The sequence below is a fragment of the Alligator sinensis genome, unplaced genomic scaffold (assembly GCF_000455745.1).
Source record: "Alligator sinensis unplaced genomic scaffold, ASM45574v1 scaffold353_1, whole genome shotgun sequence".
Classification (NCBI taxonomy): domain Eukaryota; kingdom Metazoa; phylum Chordata; order Crocodylia; family Alligatoridae; genus Alligator; species Alligator sinensis.
This window is the reverse complement of record NW_005842075.1, coordinates 1,619,066-1,645,955: the sequence shown is the minus strand read 5'-3', so window position 1 is coordinate 1,645,955 and position 26,890 is coordinate 1,619,066. Positions and strand designations below refer to the sequence as shown.

Below are 26,890 nucleotides of genomic sequence, written 5' to 3'. Positions count from 1 at the left end.
GGTTTGTCACAACCAGCACATTCCCCTTTCGGTGCCCCTCCCCCTCTATGGCTAGGAAATCCATGCACACCAGCTCCATGGGTTTTTAACTCTGGATGGTGTGTAGATAGGCAGTTTGAGCGGGCAGGATCTTCCTCTGCACACACCGATCACCATTTGAGCATTTAGTCCTTATGTCTTCAGCCATTTTGAGCCAAAAGAACTGCTCACGGGCTAGCACCAGGGTGCGCTCCACCCCCATGTGCCCAAAGTTATCATGCAAGGCCCATAATGCAAGGGCCTTATACTTCTGAGGGAGGACCAGCTACCAATATTTTCATCCTGCTGGGTCCTGTGCCTCCCCATGTAGCACTCCATCAAACAAGTGAAGCCTTTCCCACTCCCTCAACAGGAGGTGGGTCGCGGGGCAGGTATTCCCTGATCTCCGGGCACACAGCACCTCTTGCACAGCCGGGTCCTGTTCTTGCGCTGTCCGCCATTCTGTGGCTATGACCTGGGGCAACGAGGAGGGAGTCAGCATGGTGTACTAAACCCAGGCCTGTGGGATCCCCTCAGGGGGCAACCCCAACACCTCAGCCATGCAAACAGTACTTTCCCTCGTCCCCACAGGGTCTTGTAGCTGCAGGTCGCAAATGGTCTTCATTGTCTCGGCGCTCCAAACATTCCTGGGGTTGCTGGGGAGTTGTTGAGACAGGGCATCCACATTCTTTCGTCTCGCTCGATAGTGCAGGCTGAAGGTGTAGTTGGCTAGTGCCGCAATCCAATGTTGGCTGGTCACATCCAACTTAGCGCTGGTGAGCACATAGGTAAGGGAATTATTGTCTATCCACACCTGGAAGGTGGTTCCATATAGATAGTCCCAGAATTTCTCAGTGACGGCCCACTTGAGGGCCAGGAATTCAAGCTTATGTACCGGGTAGCGCGTCTCTCTGGGTGACAATCCCCTGCTGGCAAAAGTCACTGGTCGCCGGTGTCCATCATGTTCCTGGTACAGTACAGCCCCCAGTCCTGACAGGCTAGCATCTGTGTGCAAAATAAAAAGGTGTTTGGGGTCAGCATATGCCAGCACAGGTGCCTGAGTCAACTGCCGGATCACCTCCTGGAAGGCATCTTTACACTGTGAGTCTCACCGAGGACCAAAAGGCTCTGTGGGTCTTCGTGTTGCAGGGAGCCCCTTTAAGCCACTGTCTCACCCCTTCTTGCGGGGTGACCTCCCCCCGTGGTGTCTGTGAGTCAGGGCATTTAAAGATCCAGTTATTGTAGCATAGTCTTTAACGAATCACCAATAGAAACCCACAAATCCCAGGAACCTTTTCAATTCCCCAAAGTTCTTGGGTCGAAGCCAGGTGGTCACAGCACTTACTTTCTCTGGATCAGTGCTGACCCCTTCCTGTGATACAATATGTCCTACGTACTTCACAGAGACCTGGCAGAACTTACATTTATCAATGGCCAACTTAAGTCCAGAGGTCTCCAGCTGACCAAGTACCCCAAGTAGCCATTCTTTGTGTTCCTCCAGGGTCTTTCTGAAAGCAATAATATCATCTAAATAAACCAGTACTTGGGTCACATGCATATTGCCAACCACCTTCTCCATTAGTCGCTGGAAGGTGGCGGGAGCCCCAGATATCCCTTGGGGCATTCGCTCAAACTGATAGAATCCCAAGGGGCAAATAAAAGCAGTCTTCTCTTTGTCCTGTTGCCACAGAGGTATCTGATAGTAGCCGCTGTGGAGGTCTAGTACCAAAAACCATTTGCTCCCTAGTAAACAATCCAAAGCCTCCTGCACCCACAGGACAGTGTATTGGTCAGTGATGGTCCGGCCTTCAAAGTCTGGTAATCAATACACATATGGGGTTGGCTCTTCTTCTTCCGCACAATCACAATGGGAGAGGCATAAGGGCTCTTAGATCCCGTGATGATGCGGTGGTCCATGAGCTCCTGCAGATGACGTCTTACTTCCCCCATCTCAGCGAGGGGAGTGAGCCGAGACCATTCGCGAAAGGGTTGTGGGTTGCTCAGATGAATGTGATGCTCCACCCTCTTAGCCTCGCCCACATCCCAGTCGTGCAGGGAGAAAACACAGGCTCGAGCCTTGAGTTTGTCCCTGAGCTGAGCTTTACAGGCTTCAAACATTGGGGAGTTCCCGAAAAAGAACCTTGAAGGGTCAATTGGAGGGAGGTTTCCCTCCTGCTCAGGGCTCACCACTTCAGCTTCCTTTATCAAGGCCACTTTCTGTCCTGGGTGGACCACAATATCTTTCAAGGTTGGGTTAACCACTGTCAATGTGACCGGGTCTTGGTTGAGCCCTTTTGTCTTGATCACACCATCAGGGACCCTCAGCGCACCGGGTCTCTCTCTCCCAGTGGGAGTCTCCACCACCAGCAGCTTATTATTTTCATCCCTCTCAATCCAATTGCATACAGTAGGCAAAGCCCATTGGCCCTGTGCAGGGACTCACTGGGGCTTTGCTCCAGAGAAGTGCAGGGTCCCCACAACCTCAGGGTGACCCCACATCTTTCTATGCTCCCATCGGTCATACGCCTCTGAGCACAAGGCATGCATTGTTAACTGTTGTTGGTAACCTGGGCCAGCCTGTTGTTTACAGTAGCGAGCAAGAACCTGGAAAAGGCTGGAGTTGGTCCCTACAATGAGAGTGGCCCCTTTCATCCACCCCAGATCAGGGCATACTAGAGCAATGGTTGACACTCCTTTCTCCACCCCAGCTATTTCAGCGGGGACTTCTGCATGGGGTCCCACTAGCCCGTTTGGCAGTGAATTTACTGAGGGTAATGTGCGGGAGTCTGTCTGGGTCCAGAGCGGAGCTGACTCCATTGCTCTGCCCCTTCCCCGTTTCCCGCTGCCCACCGCCCTTTTAACCTTTCAAATACCAAACCAGGGTTCTCAGGCTGGGTGCACTCCCAAGTAATGTGCCCCGGCTCCCCACATCTATAGCAGAACCCTGGGGCCCTAGAGCGGGTATGGGGCCGAGGTCCTCCCAAGGCACGATGACGGGGCGAGGGCTGACCCCTTCACAGTAGCAAGAGCTAATTTATTTATCCACATCTCTGTGTACATTCACCCATAAAAAAACAGTGTTAAGGAAAATAGAGAGTCAAAGATGTGAGAACATTTTCAGCAAAGAGTAGAAAATACATTGCAACAAATCTTTTTTTTCCCCATTTCATTTTCAATTTTTGATAGTGGTCCAATTCCTATTTCATTTATTGTGCTTGAAAATAAAGGTGGTTCATTTTTCATTGAAATCATTATAATTTTCAATTTAAAAGAAGACTTTTAAAAATCTTTTTTTTTTAAAGAGTGAATACATTAAATATGAATGACATTTTTACTCTGACTTCATTATGAAAATTGCCATTTTATTAAATTCTTTGGAACAACCGGTGTTTTATATTAAATTTCACAAAATAGTTTTGACCTTTGTTGTAGCTTGGTTTGAGATAGGTATTTGTGCTGATCTCGTCATTATGGTATCGGAACAACACAAATCTGACCTTAGACTGTTTTAGTTACTTTGGTGCTTAGTAACCAAGCCAGTTTTGGCTAACAGGTGTTTTAAAGGATAACACTTTGATCTTTAAATGTTCATTATGCTTTATTTCTTACTGTGTACACAGTTCTTGGAACAGGTCTTACACCTAAAGCAGTCTTGGCAGTGTTAAGTTTCTGTCTCCACTAAGTTTCATAGGGGTCTAGTCTTCCATAGGGCGTACAATTCTGAAGTATTTTTATGAAGGAGATATTAACTAATTGGATTTAGTTTCTTAACTAGATTTCAATTTGCAGTATGAAATGACAATTAAGAGGCTGTAGGTAGCCAATATAATAGTCATTTGCATTGTTGAATGAGTTTTACATATCAGCTTGATGACAGCTATATCACAAATGCACAGAAATGCTGTGGTCCAACTTCTGCTTTCTTTTTAGCTGGGCTAAAAACTAAACTATATCAATCACTAGTGGAGCTGAAAGCAAAATTTGGTCTAAGAACTTGGTAGCTCATAATGGTAAGTCAATTTGTACTCAAAATCCCCCTTTTAATCTCTTGTTGTCCTTTAAGACACTCATGTTATCACTGGTAATTTATTAACTGGTGCACAGTTCCACTTGACAGATATTGTTTTTTCAGTCTTCTGCCACCCAATTTTTCAGACAAGATTCTGTACAAATGATTATTTTTTATGCTTAGGTACAGTGACTTTTACAGTCTTTGGTACTCTGGGTTTTTAGATTTGTACCCTTTTGTGCTAAACCCAAGGTTATTCTTATTTACCCAGTTCTTTGATACTCTTCTCCAGGAACTAAGCCAGGAAACCACAAACTTTCTTCCCAATGGGAGCATCAAATGGATTATTCATGTTTTTAAAGTTAGGGGCTTTGCTGGATTGGTGCTGGAGGTTTCAGCATCTTGATTGAAACATGACCACAGAACGTTGTTTTAAATGCCATTACTCTTTTCCTCATCCCTGCAAAATGTTCTGCTTCTTCCACTGAGGAGGTCTGTCAAGACAGATCTATTGATCTTTGTGTTTAGACATAGAGATAAACTGAGTTGCCAGAAATGTGTTAATTTAGAGGGGATTTCTTAATGCCATTGCCTTTGGCTACAAATAGTACATGTTGCATGAAACATTTACCCAAAAGAGGAAGTATACTACAATGTACACCAGGAAATACAGATTTAGAAAAACAGCAGACTGAACTTACAATTGTATAGAATTTTTTCCACTGAAAACATGTATTTTTGTATAATTGGGGGGGGGGGGTTTCGATCATGCAAATTACATTCAGACTGTTGCAGTTGACACAGTAACCAATAAGCTGTTCATAAATATCTTGAGGGAGTCTATCTTGAAGATTTTTTTAAATTCATTTTCTGAAAGAGTACCTGGTTAAACAGCCTATTCTATCTAAAAAGGGATGGGGGTGAGGCATCTTCACTTAGTTTCCAACTAAGCAGTCCCAGGGGGAAAGCATTTAAACAGTACACAAAATGCTGGCACATAGACACATTTATAAATTGAAAAAATAAAATGAAAACGTGTTTGGGGTTCTTGCTCAGAATAAATACTCTTAGGTATTACTTGCATCCAGTGACTGTGGAATGCAGTTCTACCAGATCATTATTGACTTTTTCCAGAGAATCTTCTCTGCTTCACACCCTTACCAGATGAATACAGCCTCTGTTCCTCTATGACCCTACTTTCACTAAGAAGAAATGTTATGAAAATTTTTCATGGTTCCTACTACTAGTTATGCTCTATGATGGGAGCCTTGTCGTGTAGCGGAGGTGCCAGTGATCTTTTTTAGGCCTATTCAGAACACAGTCAAATGACATAGTGTTAAAATGGCTTACCCACATCTGGGCTGCCAGCATTGGGTTAACATCAATGAAGTGACAGATTGGCTTGTGGATTTACATATATTTACATTGCATTTGTTTATCCAGCTTGTCCTATCTCCTAGTGAATAGTAATAAATCCATCAGAGTGCTCAACCCTGCTTTTGTCCAGTATTGTATGCCTGACACCTTTAGATGGAAACTATTGCTCCCATCAGTGTAAGTGGGTCATTCTAGGTTTTTCTGCAAATTTACTTTGATTAAAGCCTGCACCCAAGGTGTGGAGATTTATTTTCCAAAATGGAAACACTGGGTATTCAAGAAATCTGGTGCTGGCATTATTCTCCTAATGAGTCCTCAAGAGAGAAAGTCAGTGCAGGTGAAAATGTCATTAAATTCTGGGTGGATTTCTAATTAAAAAAAAATGTGTAGATGTGCAGGAAGCACACTGTAGAAAGCAGGAGAGAACTTTTATTTTGCCCTACTCCAAGTCATTTACCAGGGTATCTGAAGGCCCTATTTGGGATAAGATGTTGAAATTATTTGGATTTTTGGCATAATACGCTGCAATTTGCTACCATTGGTAACATTCAGCAGAGGGAAGCGTGTGATTCTACAGTTATGACACTTTGGGCTTCACACCAGAACTGCGTGTTAGCTCCTCATTGGACTTAACTGCAAAAAAAGGTTAGCGATCTAAAACCAAGCTCTTTTTTCAGCTAAGCAAATGATAAAGGTTATACTTTTCCATTCCAAAGGTCAGAACAGTATTAAAATTTCACTTAAAATGACTAAGCCATTTATTTCAAGTTTTCCAAAGAGATTCTTCTCTTGAGAAAGATTCCAGGCCAAAAGGAGTTTTTCTTCGCACTGTGTGTGTGTAAGAGAGAAAGTATGACATTTTTAAGACTTCAGACCTGATTATAACCTTCACCGTGGAGTTATTATGGCTCTACAATTCACCAGATGCCAGACAAAATGAGTGAATCTTTAATGTTTTTTTCTTACTAGCTGGTACCATGATAATCTCACCCGTCATGCAGCGGAAGCACTGCTTCTTTCCAATGGATGTGATGGAAGCTATCTCTTAAGGAAGAGTAATGAGAAGAATAACCTGTACTCCCTTTCCGTAAGGTACAGTATGCAGAGAAGTGAATGCAATTTATCTGAACCTACACTTCCACTATTTGTATATGTTGTAATAAATACAAGATAAACTATAGGATAAACTGAAATCCTGTACTATAACATTGTGCTTATTTAAGAAAAATTGACTATTATGAACAGTTTTCAGTGCAGTGGGTCCCTGAGCAAGGCCTCTCTACACATGAGGGAAATACGAACAATAAGGACAAAAAAATGCAATGAAAGAAAAAAAAAACTTTATAAACATCTACTTCATAAAAACAGCAAATCATTGATCTTATTGCTAAAGTTTTTTGAATTGTGAGGGAGAAAAAGAAACACTTTATCTCAGGAAAATTCCTCAATACATACCTTCTAGAACATAGAAGCTGAAACCAGAGTACATGCTAGAGTGACTCATTCAGTTTAAGGGGCATAGGTTGTAGCCATGTTGGTCTAAGGACAAGGGGAGACAAGGTTCTTTGGGTAAATCTGTATCTTTTATTAGATCAACTAATAAAATATATCAGATTTACCCAAAGAACCTTGTCTACCTCATTCTGTTTAATTCCTTTCTTTGCTTAATTTGTTCTTACTCACAGAGTCCAAAGATAATGATGCTTTATCTGGATGGAAAAAAAAGATTTATTGGGAAAAATTAAGAATGTTTTTTTCCCCCGAAGTGTTTTCTTTGGTATTGTTTAGTTTTTCAGCAGCATTAATTTAAAAGACTCATTGTTCATTCATTCCCCTACTAAAACGGGGAAAAAGTAGGGGAAAAAACTTTTTCATTTTAAAACAAATGTATTAGGTTTTTTATTAAAAAATTACAAGCAAAATAAAAATGCTGGCTACCTTTTACCCTTTTCACTAGATTTGTCTGTTACAAAACACATGCTTTTGTTACAAAATTAAAAGTTTTCATTTTATTCAAATATTTTTTCAAAGAAAGCACTATTTTGGGCATTACTGGGTATTTCTGGCCTTTTTTCCTCAATACCTTCTGTGGCTTTTATTCAACTCTCTACTCTCTACACCCACACCTGTAACTTTATCAGACATCATTAGGGGGTTGTTTTAGCATGAAACTATGCTCAGATATCCCTTGGGATTTTGATTGACATTTGCAATCTGAAGCCAGTGAGCATGACAACACACGCCCTGAATTTCCTCCAGTTAACTTTAAAGAGGAACTAAGACATCGAGTAGTGGCTACTCTCATTGCCACACTTTATTTCTTGTGAAATTAGCTGAAAGAATAGAAACATGATCTCAGGGTAGCGAGAAGCTTATGCACAAGTAGGCTGTCAGCCCATGGTTTACACAGTTTTTCTGGGGAGTGACTAAGGCAGAGGGTAGTCTTAGCCACCTAAGCGGGGCATAAAAGGCTTAAATGCACACTACAGAGAAGCCAGTTATGCTTTGAGTGTGGCTTCTTATTTTTAAAAGACTTAGTAAAGTATGCTAGGCATTGTAATTTTCCACAATCAAAATTCCCCTGCTCCCTATCCCTACCACCATCAGCCTTCTTTGCTGAAGGTTCTCCAGACTGTCTTGGGTGTTAAGACAACCATTCACAATGTCAGCTTTAACAAAAGAAATGCCATATTTTCTCACATACAGCATGTCCCAGAATATAATATACACCTTGTTTTTGAAAGGCAGAATGAAGATTTTTTTTCTTGAGTTATGGTTGTAGAAGACAGAGACAGAATCTAATCTTCAGCTGGCCTACCCTCCTTTTCCTACTTTACAAAATCTAAAACCCTATTTGCTGCTGAAGACTAGTCTCCATGGATGGATCTTTGATTTTGAAAATTGCTAAGAAGGCTCCAGGGCTATGAAATATGAGAGAGACCTGGAGCAGCAAGACAGCAAAATTGCCCTAAAAAAGGTTAGCTTGATTAGTGGAACACTGAGACCATTAAAAAGGATAGACTATTGTTAGCACCTATGGAGTGAAGAAAAATGGACCAATTAAGTCAACTGACTCCCTCAGCTGCCTAAATAGTAATGTCACAGCTTCTGTACTGCAAAGCAAGAATCAAACTGGGGAGCTTCTATCCTGGTCAGAAAATCAGCTGCTCTGCTTAACATACACACCACAATTTTCCATGGGTGATTTTTGGGGAAAGGTGCATGTTGTATGTGAGAAAATACAGTATTCATGCCTGTGCTCCTTCTATTGACAGTGGTTCCTTATTAGCTGCCACATATTAACTCCTTATATATTAACTGCTTTGCTGCTTACAGGTAAATAAACATCTACCCAGGAAAGCAAGACTGGTATAGCTCTTTAGCTAGTGCGTGTGTACATGCATATGTACAATACCTAGCAGAGCAGGGTCCCAAATTTAACTGGAGCTTTTGGCAGCACATGTAAATAGTAGGCTAAAACTCTGAAACATGAATGCCTAAAGTTAGACTCTCAAAATCCTTTTTAGGTGCCTAAATATAGGTGGCCTAATTTAAAAAAGTTACAGGAAGTGATTTCAATGAGATTTAGAGGGATCTCTGAAAAATATGTAGAGAGGCCACATCTTCCCTGGGTAAATGAGTGCATGCTTATGCAACAGACCAGACTTGCTTGCCCAAGAGGCCCTCGCCAGTCTTATGTTCCTGTTTTAAGAGTTAACGACACTACTAACAAGTATCATGTTGGCTAGAACAGAGGACTGCAAGTCAAAACAACTGACTTTTAGTCTCAGCTTTCTCACTAACTCACAATATGACTTAGTTCCAGTCACTTAATCTTTCTGTGCCTTCACTGCCTGTTCATCTCTAGAATAGTGATGATGTTTACCCTACCAAGTCTAAATTAATTGGACTGACCTTCACAAGTGTCAAGCTCCTACAGCTCCAACTGAAGTCTGTGGGATTTGTGAACATGCTTTATCTTTGGAAATCAGGCCCAGCATTTGTAAGCGTTGGGGGTCTTCAAATAACATGGGTTGGGTAAAAGCAAAGCAACAGAGACAAAGTCCACCAAAGCATTTAGGTATCTAAACTCCCATGCCTTTTTTGGTATGGGCTTCTGAGTTTTGCCCTCAGACCTGTTGTTTATTTTCAAATCTTTCCTTTCTGGACAATTGTCTTTCTCCTTTTAGAGCAAGAGATTCTGTCAAACACTTCCACGTGGAGTATGTGAAGTCTGCATTCAAGTTTGGCTTTAATGAGTTTTCTAGCGTGAAAGATTTAGTCAACCATTTCGCAAACCAGCCTTTAATTGGAAGTGAAACAGGTAAATAATGTGTGTGTTTGCAGTCATTTGTGTATGTGCTTATGTAAAGGGATATAAGAAGCTTTTAGTGAACACACTGTGTTAAAATCAGAAATATTTTTACTTAACTCCTTCCTTAAATTCATCTGTTGATCAGACGTTCCTCTTCATCAATTATTTTGTTTACCAATATTAAATGTACCTGAGGGGAATATTCCTTCCAGACATAGTATGCTTAACCTAAACACAGACCTAGCATTGGCAGGGTATGATTTTGCCAGAATAGGACAAAACCATTTAGGTCACTGGGCATATCCAATTCTTAAACAGAGTTGTTCTCCTATTCTTAAGCAACATTGTGTCCATTTTATATTAAACCAACTTTAAAGTACCTTGGAGTAAAGAGACCCCTGGCTTTATGAAGCAACAGATAAAAATACTGTATCTGCTAGAATTCAGCAAGTATCTGGAACAGGTTTGAAAGAGTTAAGGGATGAAGTAAAGATTTCTAAAAATTGTTCTTATCAGCAATTTATATCACCAGACTTGATATCAGTAATCTTATTATCAGACTTGATTCTGATTTATGATAGTGCTACTGAGACCAGAATTGGCCCTGGGTGAGAGAGGATGATGCTCACTATCTGTGCCTGTTATGCACTTGTCTAATAACGTGCGTACACAATACATGCTTTGATAAAAAACCCATTTTCTAATTCCTGACAGTAGCACAGTCTTAATCCACAATGAGCATTACAGAACCTGCATTTGTTGGCAACAACAAGACTTAATAATAACTAATTTGTTTGATTTTTGAAAGGTTATGGAATAAAGGGTTAAAAACAACATTGATGCCCAAAATATTTTGGAATGATCTTCTTAGAAGAACATGTATCTGGAAGCATGAGCTGAAAGTAGAGGATGGCATGCTGGAAGTGTATATTTCTGCAGTTTCCTACTTAGAAATCCAAATGGTTTCCTCCCCTTCCCTGCAGTTGACATGCCCTGTACTCTCCTCTACTCTTACTGGAATGAAACAGCTGGCTTGCTAATATATTGTCCCTATACCATGGATATTTCTTTTAGTATTTCCTAAGTCAGTTGGTTATTTAAAACCACAGAGCATTGCAACAGATAAGCAGCTACTTGAATCAGCAGATTAAGAACTAATTCACGTGTACTGATGAAATTTAAAGCCTCCCAAGGGAAAGAAAGGACTGTGATCTAGTGCTAAGAACATGGTATTAGGTGCGCGGCCCTCCTGAGTTCTAATCCTGGCTCTCTGTCAACTCTGTGACATTGAGCAGGTCTTCCCTCTTGTGAGTAAATCATAGCCATAATAAAGCTAATATCTGCCAAACTCCCAGTGACATTTCAAGGATAAGTTAACATTTGTAAGGCCCAAAGTGGAAGAATGGTAATAACTCAGAGACAAAAGCTTACTGTTAACACAAATTATTATTTGCTTTTGTAATTATTGTGCTAGCATATAAAATAGTAAATTAGCACTAAAACACTTCTACGTATTTCTTATGCGTAAAAGGTTATGTTATATGTTACCGTACCATATGTAGTCCAGAAATACTGAGGATGGGTGTGTTTTAATCTAAATATATATTTTGGGTTGTGAGATGTTTTCCTGAAGTCAGAAATATACCCACTAGATTACCCTTCAAATACTTCAGAAGTCATATAGACAATTATGATTTTTCCCCTCCTTCACACTCCATGTGTTACATCTATTAGTAAGTAAGGGGCTGGTGTTATATGATCTCTGGGAGCTGGATCCCAACTGCTGAAGGATGTGCCTGCTGCTTAGCTAATGGCCCCCTAATCAGATTCTGCCAGCTCTGTGAAACACCTTTCATCTGTCTGAGTCAGACAAAGCTGTCAGTTGGAAATAGGTAGTGGGCATCCTATCAAGGAGTGTATCACCTTCTACTTTACTTTCCTATATGCAGCAATGTACAGGGAGAGTGAGTTAGCAGCTGAGGAACGCTGGCTTTACATAGAGGGGGCTCAAAACCTTGTAAAGCCTGTGGGGTAATGGCCTGTTTAGAGGAGAAAGGGTACAGTCCTGCTCTCATCAAAGTCCCCTGAAATCTCCCATTGACTTCACTAAGCAGGTTGTAAGAGCTGGTCTATTTAGGCAACTTGCTCTCAGAACTGTAATAGTTAGCTATTATACAGAAGTGTCACTAGACAAAGAGATGAAATAAGTGATAGGTCAGTGAGAGAACCAGAAACAGAATCCAGGTCTCCTGGCACACAATCCATTTTGCCATCCAGTAACAGGGAACATGAGAACTTTGGCTCAGGCATTAGTGGTCAGTAGTTATATAATCTTTTTTTTATGTTATGCATGATAAATGAAAAAAGGTCAGCTCAGCAGAAAGACTGAAAAAGAAGGACTTGATAATTTTGTCCTCTTGCTTGCTTCTAGGCAAGACTCCATAAACACACGGTCATCAACAAACTGAGAATGAGATGAAATATAAATTATTTTCAATAGATCTTTAACAGTACAATTTAAAATTTTGTTACCAATAATAAGAGAACTCTGAAAGAGACCACATCACACAAAAAAAGACCATGGTTCTCAGGCTAAGTTCAAGGTTACTAGGAAAGAAAGGTAGTTTTGGGGATTATTCCTAACATTGTGGGCAAAATATTTATTAATGTAAAATGGAGGGGTTATATTAAATGTAAACTTGGTGGTACAGTAGCATTATCAAATGTCTCTGTTTGTGGCTGGAATGGAAGACCTTTTCATTTACCAACACCCAGTTTTTCAGCAAATTATTTTTTTTTAATGTCAGAAAGATTGAGGAAATGAAAAATGTTAACCTTTTTCTGCTTCAGATAAGCATTTTGAAAAAATGTAGAAAACCATTTATAAAATGAGAAATGGCTCCATTTCAAAGCCTTCATCGTGATGACAGCTTTGTAATGTTATATGAATATCTAGTTTTGCCATGTTACAGTGCCTGTAACTAGTCTGGAGCTCTTGTGAAGAGTGTCCAGTGCTCATGTTTATGGACTGGAGCACATTTCTAATATAGCTCAACTAGGGCATCCTGTGGAGTCAAGGAAATTCATATCACACTAACACTGACTCATGGGACTTCAGGCAAGTCATTCAGTTATCCACCTGTTGAATAAAATGAATCCTGACTGAATTCGCAAGGCTTTCTGAAATCTCTGGTTGAAGAATCCCAAAGTCCTGATCCAGCAAAGTTTTGCATGTGATGCTGGAATTCTTTCATGCTGGTCTTTTGTCAAATTTATCTAGATCTCCTTTAGTCACATCAAACAGCTGTGTGCATTCATGCTGGTTTTACACCAAGGTTGAAACATGTGCACCTGTTTGGGTACTTCAGATAATAATAAAAATGAAATGCAGGTTAATATCTACTGTAAGGTTTCTTGAACAGAAGAGCTGATCCAGTTATAAAGGCTGTTTTCAATAACAATGGTAGAAGTAATATACTATCATATTTATTTTCTTACCATACTGACATAGGCAGGAGATTATTCTTACCTATTGGTTGCTTTGCTTCCTAGTTTTCAATTACAATGTTTTTAAAGCTACTTAGAAACTTTGAGTCATTAACCAGACACACTTGATATGAAAACCAAGTTCACTTTAATTGACTGAAACTTCTAAGAACATGGGTACATACTAATATTTCCTGTTTTGTCAGTCTCCAGAGTACTCTAATTCCTTGGAAGGTAGAGAAATATACCAGAAAAAACCCCACCACAATCTTGGTACTGGTTAAAGGGTTCAACGTTTACTGGCCCAGTTAATTTCTTACGTATTTACTGAATGACTCAACAAAAATCTTCCTTTCAGAAAAATCCTACAGAATACTAATAAAGGCTATCATTTTAACAAAATGCTTTAAACTGCATGTGCAGCTCTCTAGCAGGGCTGTCATCTTCTATGAAATACGGGAAACATGGGAATTTACTCCCTGTTCAAGTCAATACAATTTAGAGCAATTTCTACATACAGCCTCTTGATCCTGTCCCTTTTAAACACTAAAGTATTTTTCCATATGCTTAGGGAGAATTAAACTGACAATGACCTTAGACCTATATCAAATTGAATATCACATTTACAGGCTCCCATGTTTGTGTGATCAGATGTCAGTTAATTACTTCAAATACTCTTTTTTTCCATCTCCCCCTTTGAAAAACATAAGTGATCTCATGGTTTAATAAGTCAGCAATCACTGAAAGTTTATTTTGGAGCATCTCCTTGATCTGCTTTTTCAGCTAGGATTGTGGGCTTGGGGATTTGAGAGTTTGCAACTGGGGGGTGAGGGGCATTGGACCTGAAGCACCATTCTAAGTTTAGAGTTCGCTTTTGCTACTGTTTTTTTATAAACATAAGCACTCCACTGTTTAGTTACAGTTCTGTGAAGGTTAGTCTGAAAAACATAACATGCCCTTTATATGATTTACATACTCTTACCAAATAGTAGTGTGGCGAACAACAATATTAATTTATTTTTAGAAGATTCCATATTTCTTTCTTAAAACAATTTAACCAGATCAAAGTGCTAACTGACTAATAATTTCATACGATGTGTTCTTGTTGTGATAGAGAAATAGAGTGACTGCTGGTAAATCATTGGACTGGGACTTGTATTCCTGAGAGTTGATGCAAGTTCTTCATTTGGAAACTGGGAATAACAACTGGTCCTCCCCTGTTTATGCACCTTGAAATCTATGAAAAAAGTCTGTTGGTAGTGTTGTACATTCATAGAGCTGTGCAAGGAGTGAGAAAAGAAAATGGTAGTTCTGTTGGCTATCACCAGCTTCACCTAACAAGCAAAGTTGCTGGTCCCTTTGATTGAGCTCAGTATATATCCTGGACATCGGGGTTTCTAGAGGCCTCTTGTGGGTTAAGTGTAGGTAAAGGTAGGACATCAAGTTTTCCTTTCTTTCCTTCTAGCAAGCCCTGGTCTCTTAAGGCATGTCTACACTGCAGCTTTTTTCTGGACAAAGCTTAATGTTACCATGGCAAAACTGCTTCTGGCACCTGAATTAGGTCACTTAAAGCTGGCTGTGTAACGTTATACTAAACTTGGGCCTGCCGCAGAGATATTAATTTTCTTGTAGCGAGGGAAGATAATAGGATCCATCTAGGAAGCCTGCAACCTTGTTAACTACCCGAGCAGCCAGTTGGTAAATTATGTGGGCTTATGCAGGTAAATTATGTGAGTGCGCATCTACACATGCCTGTACGGTGATGTTGCTACTTCCTTTTCGAAGTACTAAAGTACAGCACAGTAGCAACCTTTACTGCACTGTACACTGGGCTCACGGTTATTTTTAGCTGCTATGGGAGCATGCCATGACAGCGAGGTAGCTGCTGGTCATGTGTAGATGCATGTGGTCACTATGTCTCCGTAATGCGTCGCTACAGCGATGCAGCATCATGTGTACCGTGCCCTGAGTTTAATTATGTGGACTAGACCTACGAGAGAAACTTCCCCTGCTGTTCAAAAGCCACCTCTAAAGGAATGCTGTGCATAAAAGAAAGGGGGAAGCCAAGGGAAAACAAAAACACACCAAACTTTTACTTGCTAGATGGGAGAGATGTGCAGCTGGGCTGTGGTCTAGTACTAGTGCCCAGAAGGACCGGTTAGAGCTGCAGCTCCCGGTTTTCCTTCTAAAAGGAACAATTTAGAGTGGAGAAGGACAGGTGTAACTAGCCATGCAGGAAGAAGGCAGTGGAGTTTAATTAATGAAGGCAGGCTTGATTATTAGCTTCTTGTAGGTTAGGGTTCTTAGTGTAAATGCCCTGACTTTTAGAGTCAGAAAAGAGTTTTACACATTGCAGATGTTTATTTCCGTCTGTTGTGTTATGTTGAAGTAATACGAACTCAGATGAGTTCTGTTTCATCACCAGCTTCCTGTATTTCAGGTTTTCCCCCACGCCCTTTCACCCCAAAGCATTTCACAAGTGGGCATATGGTAGAATATGGCCAAGGCATCAGACTTAACCTCCTTTACTTGAAAGACAAAATATAAACACATTCATGTTTCTGATTGCTCGCAGGTGCTCAGGGCTGCCACCCTCTCTCTCAAGACCTGATTCTGCAAAGGCTTACTCACATTGAGAATACCTCTTGGCTTAAATGGGACTTAAATATGAAACAAAAGTTTGCGTGTCTGCAGGATAAGTGTGCCTGACACAGCAGCACAGTGTCCCTTCACATACTGGGTCACTGGTGAAACGCTAACTAGTTGATGTCAACACCACTTCCTGCAGCACTGGGTTTTCCTTGTGGGCCTCCTATCTCAGTCCTCTCTCACCCCAAAGATTGCTCAGCTTACAAGAACTGGCAAAATCACAAGCTCAAGGGGATATGACTCATCATTTAATGATTGGATGCTATATCCCATGCTAAGGCTGGGGCTGGGGCTTGGAGAATTGATTTTTTTTATAAGTAGACTGTTTCTTGTTCACCCAGAGAATGAAACTGCTCTAAAAACAAACAACTGCCATTTGATGATTGAAGCCTGTAATTATTGAAAAATTGCCCTAAAATCAGAATCTGTTAACTCTTCTGAAATAACTAATATGCGGCACTGACAGTAATGATAGTTGCCATCCATAGGTTAATATACTATGGTGGGCTAGCACTATTCTCATTTTGCAAAGCTCACATGGATTACAGGTATGCCTGCACTGCTTCCCCAGTGCTCCCAGAGACCCCACTCCCAAGCCATCTGGTCCTACTCCACATGGACACCAGTCCAGAGATGAAGCAGTGAAGCTGACCTGAGAATGTCCCAGCTGTTGCTCTCAAGCAAACTAGAGAACAAGATCTGCGGGGCAGTGGTGTGCAGCTTCACCACGTCATTTCTGGGTGCAGCATGTTAGAAATAGCAACTTAGCAGACCTGGACAGAAACAGCAAAATAGCAGACCTGGACAGGTTGGAGAAATGGGCAGAAAACAACAGAATGCAATTTAACAAGGAGAAATGCAAAGTGCTGCACCTAGGGAGGAAAAATGTCCAGCACACCTACTGCCTAGGAAGTGACCTGCTCGGTAGCACGGAAGCGGAAAGGGATCTCAGAGTCCTAGTGGACTCCAAGATGAACATGAGTTGTCAATGTGACAGAAGTCATCAGCAAAACTAACTGCACTTTATCATGCATCAGCAGATGCATGACGAACAGAACCAAGGTGATACTTCCCCTCTATCGGGCGCTGGTCAGACCGCAGTTGGAATACTGCATGCAGTTTTGGGCACCGCACTTTAAGAGGGATGTGGATAACCTGGAGAGGGTCCAGAGAAGGGCCACTCGTCTGGTTAAGGGCTTGCAGGCCAAGCCCTATGAGGAGAGACTGGGGCACCTGGACTTCTTCAGCGTCCGCAAGAGAAGGTTGAGAGCCAACCTTGTGGCTGCCTATTAATTCATCATGGGGGTGCAGAAGGGACTTGGTGAGGCTCTACTCACCAAGGCACCCCTGGGGGTTACAAGAAATAATGGCCACAAGCTAGCAGAGAGCATATTTAGACTGGACATTAGGAAGAACTTCTTCACAGTTAGAGTGGCCAAAATCTCAGGTGGTGCTCTCCCCTACCCTTGGGGTCTTCAAGAGGAGGTTAGATAGGCATCTGGCTGGGGTCATCTGAACCCAGCACACTGTCCTGACTATGCAGGGGGTCAGACCTGATGATCTATTGAGATCCCTTCTGACCCTAGCATCTATGAATCTATGAATGTATGAAATTGAAGCAGGAGGGTGGGGCAAGCTTGACAGCCATACTCCTCAGGAGTAGCAGGAAAATGGTGTTGACATACTCCAAATGATTTGTCCAGCGTCACACACTGAGTCAGTGGCAGACAAGATGATGCCGAAGGCTTCCTGATGCCTGATCTACTTGGCTCTTCTGGCCTCTTGTTACATTTTGTATAGAGGAGGGAGGCTAATGTCTTTCCACATTTGGACTCAAGTTCAAACTGGTTCCCTATCCACTCACAACTCTTGAGTCTGGATATCTATATGCAGCTTGAACATTGAGGGCGGCTATGAAAATACTAATCAGCCCAGGATATCAGGCTCAGTCATATAGTTGTGCCTCTAAAGAGAAGGAGGCTTGTCCACATCAGAATTTTGCAGGGCAAGAACTGACTTTCAGGTGTTGTTAAACGTTGAATGTAGATGAGGTTTCTGATAACCACAACTATGAACTTAAATATTCAGTCACTTAAATATTATTTGATTATTCCATGAGCACAAAAGAGATTCAGACTGTAACTCAAGAAGATTTGAAACTTTGCTGTCATCATAGTTTTTCTACCTGCAAGAAATTGAGGTAGATAAGGCAGATTTAAAAAGTTAGCAAAGTCTTGCACTAAAGAAGAGAAGAGGTGACAGAGGGCACATACAGTGGTGAGCAAGAGTCTCCAGAACTCATGTACTGTAGCTGTACAGAGGAGAGGGGCAGGGCTTGGGTAGCCCATACCCAAGTTCCTGACTTTTTGTGTCCTGTGAAACATTCATAAGAATACAACAGAGGTAAAGAGAGAGGATCCATCATGGTGGACCTACCACTACACAAGTCCATTAGTCATTGCCTGCTGCCATGCTGTAGCTTGCTTAGAAAGTTTTGTTTTGTTTTCGTTCTATCCAACACCTTGCATGAAGTCCAGCTGCTTGGGCTGTCCGCTTTGGAAAGCATTTGCCCAAGTTTATCAATATTTCTGAGTACTGTATGACATTATATCCGATTGTCCTTGGACTTGATTGTTGTCCTCTTTGCTGAGCAACCTGAAACCACAGACATGCTATAGCAGTACATGGGATAGTATACGTGACTTAGGGCCCCTCTACCTGTTACATGTATTACAGAATTGACTGGTTAGGACTGGCTAAGAACAGTACATTTAGAATGGCTACCCGTGCAAAGTGATGATCACACCATAAAAAGGTCCATCCAGCAATAAAGTTAGACCTGGAAAAATGTGTAATAGCTTTATAACCGGTTTCTGTCCAGCTTTAATTTGCATGTGTAGCAAGGTCTATGCCCTTGTGGCTGAAAGACCTGTCAGCTGTGAGATTCTCAGCCGTGACAGCACTTGGGGTGTCACCAGGGCTGGGGGTCCTGTCAGCTACGGGACCTTGCTACTTGCTGGTGCAGGAGGAGCCCAGGGTGGCAATCATGGGCTTTCTCTGCATCAGCAATAAAGTATGATTGGATCTGATGCTGGATCCCACAGTCACACCTTCTGCCATGTATGTGTGGCATGGCAGGAGGCGTGGCACCATTGTGTAGATCAGGGGTCAGCAACCCCCGGCATGCGTGCTGAGCAGGGCACGCAAGGCCATTTTGCTCAGCACACCACCGCCAGCCCAAGCTTTAAGCAACTGCTGCCAGCCACAGAGCCCAGGCTGCTCCCAGCAGACAGCTGGGAGGCTGCAAGCCCTGCTGAAAGCAGATGGGGCTCCGTGGGCTGGCTGCAGCCGGGAGGCTGCAAACAGCTGCTCCAGGCTCTGCATGTTGGCACTCTGGCACCTTCCAAGGTAGACATTGTCATTTTTTCGGCACTTCAGACAAAAAACATTGCCTACTCCTGGTGTCGATCATTCAACAGATTCTATCACACCTGTACCTGAACATCTAGAGGGGTCCTGACATAGCTTTCCTTCAAACTACAGAGCTAAGAGAGATGTGCTCAGATATTCAGAAGGTTTTCAGCAATGGTACCTTCAAGTTTGATCATCTGAATAGGCAGCTGGTACTAATTGTTTTGTGATATCCATTTTGCCAGGGCACTCACTAGCATGCTCTTTCTTTCAGGCACCTTGATTGTACTGAAACATCCATATCCTCGGAAAGTGGAAGAACCGTCCATTTATGAGTCTGTCCGAGTTCACACTGCCATGCAGACAGGAAAAACAGAAAACGATCTTGTCCCAAATGCTCCCTCTGTAAGTTACTATTTTACAAAGTGTCCTTTCCTTGACTCAATGTGACATGGCCAACATTATGAACCCTGGAATAAGCACTAGTGATCAGTCCTCTTAAAATGTTTATACATGTATTACAGTAATAAGAATACAAATAATAAAAAAAACACCTGGCTAGAAGCAGTGATGTGATGAATAAGAAGCTTCCTGCCATTCTTCTCAGAGGGTGCAATGCTGACTGAAAATGTTAATTAGAGATGTTATATGTAAATATCTGTCATAATTACATATTTTTGACTCTTGAAAAATAGAAACCTAGAAGTTCATCTTTAAGAATGTTAACATTAAAAAGTAGCCCTAAAACTTTTTCCCTCCTCCCATCTTATTGTTTGACTTAGTGATTTAGAGATGTTTCTGATAGATTCAGACTGTAGGTGAAAATACGTATGTTGAGCCACAGGCCTTACTCAAGCAAATTTCCTTTAAAATTACTGGGAAATTTATTTCGTTTCACTTAAGAGTAAAATAAAGAGCTGCAGGACTGGCTTAGCTGAGCAGGGAGGCAAATAGTAGTTTGGTTACAAGTCTACAAATTTACCTCAAAACAAATCAATAGCTATTTAACGTCTTCATTTTATAATATTACTGTTGGCTTAAAGTAGCATTTTAATATCAGTGATGTGCCTCCCTTTGTTACTTCAAGGAAATGTACCTCTACTTTTTCTTTTAAAAAATCATGCAAATATTTGGAAGAGGCAAGGGCAAGTTTCAAGAAGAGGAGGACTTGAGTGAGCCCTTGTGTGCTGGAGCGCCAAGTTAACTGGGTGGGGTACCCAGCTAAATATTTGCACAAGTGTTCAAAAGTTTTTCAGTAATAGCATGTTTGGACATCCATGCACAGTTCATGTAGGCCTTATCCTTATACTATTTATTTGAAGGTCACAGTTCAGATAACATTTGGGAGACATGGGGCATGCTAGCGGTGGTGAAGTATCCCCAGTGTACAGAGGGTGATTTGTACTGAGCTTTCTCTTATGAAGTTGTAGCCTGTGCTCCCTATTTTCAGCTTCTGTAATTTTGAGCATGGTAAAAGCTGTGCTGTGTTGGTATGAGAAACAAGAGAACATTTTCATATCCATTTGGTCCATGTTGGTATGAGAAACAAGAGAACATTTTCATCCCCATTTGGTCCCCCTGCCTCTGCCATCTGTGACTTGCCTGAACAGTAACTGGAGACTTTAAATCCTTAGTATCCAATGTCTAGTAGAGACAGGTGGTGTGTCCAGGATACAATCCAAATGTCCAGGACAGCAATATGCAGCACAGAGAGGAAGGTGCTGTATGCAAGTATGGAATTAATTCTTTGAGAAAAATAAAGGAAAACAAAACAACAGAGATGAGCGTTAAAAATTAGGAGGAGAGATCAGGAAAACCTGTCCCTGTCAGAGAGATGGTCAGGCATGCAAGAAAACTGCTGTGGCAATGTTCATTTTTATCCTTAAAGAAATATGTGAACCTTTCACATGCCAACATCAAAAAGGCCAGAATTTTCAAATTAGTCAAATTCAGGTAGTTATTCACCTGATATTTGAAGGAGGTCTGAATTTCAGATGTTCACTTGGGGAAAAGTCAGACTCCTTCATGATGTTGCAAGTGAGAGATCCAGTAAGTTGAAGCTCCCCAAATTACTGACTGCGTCTGAACGTTGGCCAAAGTCATGCATCTAGGATTCCTTCTGAAGTCAAATGGACACTTGCCCGACCAAATCAAACATTCTCTGGAACATGCACTGAAGTAACACGCTGTCCATTTCCTTTATTTCTTATTGCAAGCACATTTGTTATGTGTAGAGGATGCTTAACTAAAGCAAAGAAGTTTTTTGTTGTTGTTAATCTTTTTAAAAGAGCAGTTTATATAGATAATCTCACTGGCTGGAAGAATCCCAGAATTTGATGGTTGCAGCATGTGACATCTTGCTGCACATGAACAATGAGTCAATTGTATGAATTAAAATAACTCTTCATTGGTGTGTTTCACTGAACTTGGCCCACTATGTTCTTTGAGAACTCTGTGCTGGCCAGAGTCTTCATGCACCAAAGGCCAGTTTGAATTCTGGTGTAAGAGGGTGCTGTTCTTTTAAAGTTATTGGAATTATATGTTTACATCATGGGTGAGTTTGGCTCACACAGTAGGGACAGTATATAAGCCACACAAGGTAAAGTAAGTAGTTGTGGGAAGCATCTAGAAGAGAACTAGCTGTAGCTTGGTTTTGTTTTGCTCAAAATGAAAAGGTTAAAAAATACAAACATTGTGCAGCCCTTAACCTTGTCCTCCTTTCTCATTTCTTCTGCAGCTGGGTACAAAAGAAGGGTATTTGATAAAACAAGGCAAAATAGTAAAGGTAAGAAAAAAAAAACTTCAGAGCTTTCACACACTTCTGTTCCATCCCAGGTCTGAAGGAGGAAATGAAAAATTAATAAGAAAATAAAAAAGCCTACTTTTATAACCCAATATCCCATTAGTTGATAGTAGCAATTTCACCATTACAATGAAATGACAGATAAATAGTCATGGGTGCCTTTGATCTCTTCTTCACAGTCTTTTGTTCACATACCAATATGCTGGAACATTTTGTACACGTACATTTGTATTTGTGTTGTTACAGATAACAGACAGTCTGATCCTCTGTTTCTTGTTTATTTAGTCCTGATAATGCATGGTGTTGAACACCCTCAGCTTTCCAAGGGGAGGAGTTCTGAACCTCGCAGGGCTGGAGTCCTTGACATGGCATATGCCAGTCCAAGCCCTCAAAACCATTTATAAAAGGCAGCTTGTGGGAATCACAAGATCAGGGCCCTATTTCCTTGCTCTGCCTTTGATTCACTACATGGCCAGGGCCAAGTCATTCTGACATCTCTGAAACTCACTTTTCCCCATCTACCCTGCAAAATGCTGATGACTTTTTTTGTTTTTTTTATAAAGCACTTTGCAGTATTTCGAGAGAAGGTATAATAGGATTAGCATTACACACACTAGTAAAGTTTGGATGTCCTTAAACAAAAATCTTGACCATTTCTTATCCACATTTTTAATACAATGCTTATATTCTCCTTTTGACAGTTATCTTAGTTTTACATGGGACATCACTGGCTAAAGAAAGTGATCAGCTATGCTTTAACTTATGTTTACCAAACTGTTTTTTTTTAAATGGAAAGCTGGCTTTTTGAGATGTTTAAAACAAAAATACAGCAATTAAAAAGCAATTTCCTTTTTTTTCTTTTTCTATTTCAGAACTGGAAAACTAGGTGGTTTACACTGCATAGGAATGAACTTAAATATTTCAAAGACCAGACGGTGAGTAGCAAATTGTAATGTGCCATTATTCTAAACCATCTTATCGCAATGAGGGTCTGATCTCAAATAACATAAATATTCAACTCTGAACTTCAGTGGGATTTGCGAGTGTCATAGTATTTTTGAGGATAAAGCCAATCAACCACAATTTTCCCTATTTAAATTCCTGCTTTTTTTTTTTTTTTAAACACATGACATGGTTTGCCCACATTGTTTGCTAGGTGTCAGAGAGACCGCACCTGCTCTCTGCAAAGTCAATAGAAGTTTTGTCAGTGACATTAGTAAAAACAGGCTAATCAATATTAGAAAGACTCTAACAGATCTTTTCTATCTTGACCATACCCCAATGCAAAATTGTTCTCTCCTACATGTTCTTAATTATTTTAGTCAGTCTAGCTTTAAATGACAAAAGGCTTTCATGAAGGGTAATGTACCACAAACTGATAGACAACATCACTAGCTTTCAATGTACATTTTCTTTCTTTTTCTTGGGAGGGGGGAGGCGGTTTTGCTTTTATCCCTTTGAGTGATGTAGCATTTTGGGGGCATTTTTACTTATCTAAGCATCTACTTCCTATTGTTCCTATTATGATATGCTGCTGTAATTATTTTCCCCAGATGTAACAACTTAGGTTTTCTTGGGCAATTGTTATTCTCTGTAGGGTGCACCTCTACCCTGTCTGACTTCAGGTTGACACAGCGAACTACCTTTTTATTTTCCGTGTTTAGTTTTTCTTTGCCTAGGCCCCTGTGGATGATTATTCTGCCCTTGTAACACCAACAAGTTTAGAGGTGTCTATAAAAGTAAATACTTTCCATCCAAGATCGCCAACAGATTTTTAATCAGGCAGTGCAGCACTGGTTACCTCTGTTACAACTCCATACATTGCTCTTATAAACATGCATGCTTCAGTCAGTTCAGTCCATGCCTTCATACTGAATCTAATTTGAATTAAGATAGCATTTCACAAGGCAGTCAAACATTTGAATAGAATTGCTTACCAAGTCAGGAGCAACCTTTAACAGAGAATATCGCCTCCAGTCGAACCATCCAGTTGCTAATTTGGGGAGAAAAGAGTAGTATACATACTGCTTCATCTCAAGTAGGAAAGGCAAAGCGTTTTTAGCATAGAATAGTCTGATCTTTCACTTTAGTAAACCTCTTTGTGACCAGCTGGCTCAAGCAGAAACAAAGGCCAGATCCAGACCAGATTCTCATACCTGGAGAGAGTTCACTCACTTTCCAAAATTGTTTGTTTTTCTTCAACCATAGAGCCAGACACATCTGTACTTGGACAAAAAAATGGAAAGAACAGTTTCATGGCAATGGATAGCCTTGGGTCTCATGTTTACTTTTCTTCTCACCCAGATTAAACCCATTTAGTATCCTGAGGCATTAACTGAATCTCCCTCAGCTGGGTTATATATACCTGGTATGATCCAGTGAGCAAGCTTCACTGGTTCTTTTACTAAGAAGGATAAACTTTCCCTTGCTTAACCAATCCTCTGACACACAGATCCCAAAACAGCCTTTTATTTCCTTCAGCTAAAGTCCTGTTAGTTGGAAACTATGTGAAAATGGCTGCTAATCTGGTAACAGTGTTAGGCTTAATCTGGGTTTTGAGTCTGCCCACACCTCTTATCCTTCAGCTGGCAGTGCCATGACCTGTCATCAGTGCAGTTCTACTTTTCAAGTTATTTCCCTGCTTCTTACATTCAGCTAAATTTGTCTTTGAGTTACACTATTTGGATTGGTTCCAGTAGCGTCAATGGTGCTACTCTTGATTTACTTCAGTATCACTGGCCTAGTGCATGGAAAAAGGGAAGTGTGTCCATTCCCTGCTTTGGGAATGAGGTCAGCTCAGTGGCATAACTGGGGAGGGGTGACAAGGGCAACCACCCTACCTACTTGGGGTGGGAGGGTTAGGAGACCAAAAAAACCCCAAAAGCCAATTTCATAAAATTCTAATTTTTAAAGTATTTTATTTTCAAGGCCACCGAACCAATCCGGGCACTAGATTTAACAGAGTGCTCAGCGGTACAGTTTGATTACTCACAGGAAAAAGTCAACTGTTTTTGGTAAGCTGTAATGAAAAATGAACCTTTGATTCTTTTTCTAGTTTCCTTTTTTAAGGGCCTAAATATTCAGGAACCCTTACTATTTTATAGCCAGTTAATTCTAAGAGAGATGTTTGATGCTTGGTGAGTGTTATCAAGCATCTCCCATTCCATATTTTATCCATTCATTGCAGATATCTTGATCAAGTCTGCACAGCTTTGGCCTGGAATCCTTTTACCTGTCCAGGTACAAATTTAGCCCTATTGTAAGCATGTGTAATCATGGTCAAGCCACAACCACTGTTTAACCATGGCTGCTGTTCATAGCATGCACTAGAGATACTCTGTGCCCAGTGCTGCAAAGCAGTTAATGCAACACATTTTTTATATTAGTAAGGGACAATAAGTTAACAAGTATTGCCCTTTCAAATACCAAATTTAAAAACAGTTCTGGTTAAACACAGTTTAAACTCTCCACAGACTCACCTGAGATAGAAGCCATGTAAGTATAGCATCTTTCCATCACTCTTGAGTCTTAACGAAAAAAATTGGCAGGTGTCAAAACAGAATTTAGCTTTGGGAAAAACTGTTGGTTATTCTGAGAGATTAATACATTATTTTAATTATGTTCCATTTACAGCTTAGTATTCCCATTAAGGACATATTACCTGTGTGCAAAGACTGGAGTAGAAGCAGATGAATGGATTAAGATACTAAGGTGGAAACTGGTAAGAACATGGTGTCATGCTGAAGGGAAATGCGGTCAGAAGACTTACGTAGGGTCTAGTCACAATGGGATTCTTACTTAGCTGCTAGGTATAAGTCATAAGGAATCATAAAATATTTATAAAATAAAATAACTTTATGGCACATGTATAGTATAGTTCTCTGTAAAATCTGTCCCCCTTATAGGCAGGAAGTGTTGGTACTTTCCAGGATCTTGCTGGAATTCCCCTAACAAAGGTTATCTAACCTGGACCTATAGTTTCAAATCAGTAAATTAAGAGACATGCGCAGACTTGGTCAAACATTTTAAATGTTCATTTCCTATAGTGCCCTTTCCTTGAATGCGTTTTGTGCATGCATAATCCTGTCCAGAACAAAGAAAGAAACAAGGGATTTGTCTTACTTAAGTTGTAGATAATATAGGACAATACAGTCAATATATATTAGGATGTCAGGGAGTCAGCAGGACAGTGTGGAGTGTTAAAATGTAACTTGCTCAGAAATCTGGGTCTGCCATTTGGTCTCCTTGACTCATTTTTATTACTTTGTGTATAATCCACGAGTGTACTCACACACATAAATAATGGGTTGTCTTTCTTTTTCAGTCACAAATACGAAAACAGCTGGAGCACCGTAGTGCCACTCTCACTCCATAGTTACTCCTCTCGGGATTACGGCTTCCTTCACAAGATTCTCTCTCCAGAGTTAGGAATATGCCATTTCTTCACAAGTGGGAAGTGTCTGTGCATCCAGTATCTACAGTGAACATGTATGTAACTACATCCAACTCAGCACACAAAGATTTGTTAGTTGAGCACTTTTGGAGTGTGGAACGATGCATGAAAACTGTTGCCAACATTGCAATGCCAGTCCCATACCCAATCATACTTTACATTCTGAATGTACACCTAGCTCAAACACCTGTCCCGTTCACTTGGCAAAAAGAAAAAATATTTGCCGTTTAAAATTTTTATTATAATAATTTAGCACTCTCCTGTGATAAGTTCATAGCTAACCCTTGGCAACGTGTTCTGTGGTATCTAGCCTAGAATGATTAAATATTTTTTGTATTGTTTTCAAGTGCTTAAACCCTTGAAGAAATG

At 40.8% G+C, this 26,890-nt stretch overlaps 1 protein-coding gene across 3 annotated transcripts in view; it reads left to right on the top strand.

The window, feature by feature from the left end:
- DAPP1 (dual adaptor of phosphotyrosine and 3-phosphoinositides 1) overlaps positions 1-26,884 on the top strand; it is a 42,602-nt gene extending 15,718 nt beyond the window's left edge. The window contains exons 2-11 of one of the 3 annotated variants that reach the window (XR_003094062.1): positions 6,374-6,496; positions 9,595-9,728; positions 19,540-19,670; positions 22,003-22,050; positions 22,941-23,003; positions 24,997-25,082; positions 25,256-25,308; positions 25,542-25,563; positions 25,702-25,789; positions 26,393-26,427. Coding sequence is in view for 1 of the 3 variants with exons in the window: in XM_006023676.2 (XP_006023738.1) it covers positions 6,374-6,496; positions 9,595-9,728; positions 19,540-19,670; positions 22,003-22,050; positions 22,941-23,003; positions 24,997-25,082; positions 25,702-25,789; positions 26,393-26,443 (724 nt within the window). In the remaining 2 variants the exon portion in view is untranslated. Of the gene's footprint in view, positions 1-6,373; positions 6,497-9,594; positions 9,729-19,539; positions 19,671-22,002; positions 22,051-22,940; positions 23,004-24,996; positions 25,083-25,255; positions 25,564-25,701; positions 25,790-26,392 lie in introns of all 3 variants that reach the window. The other 2 variants (XR_003094061.1, XM_006023676.2) reach the window with 2 other exon arrangements.
- Positions 26,885-26,890: the final 6 nt, after the last annotated feature.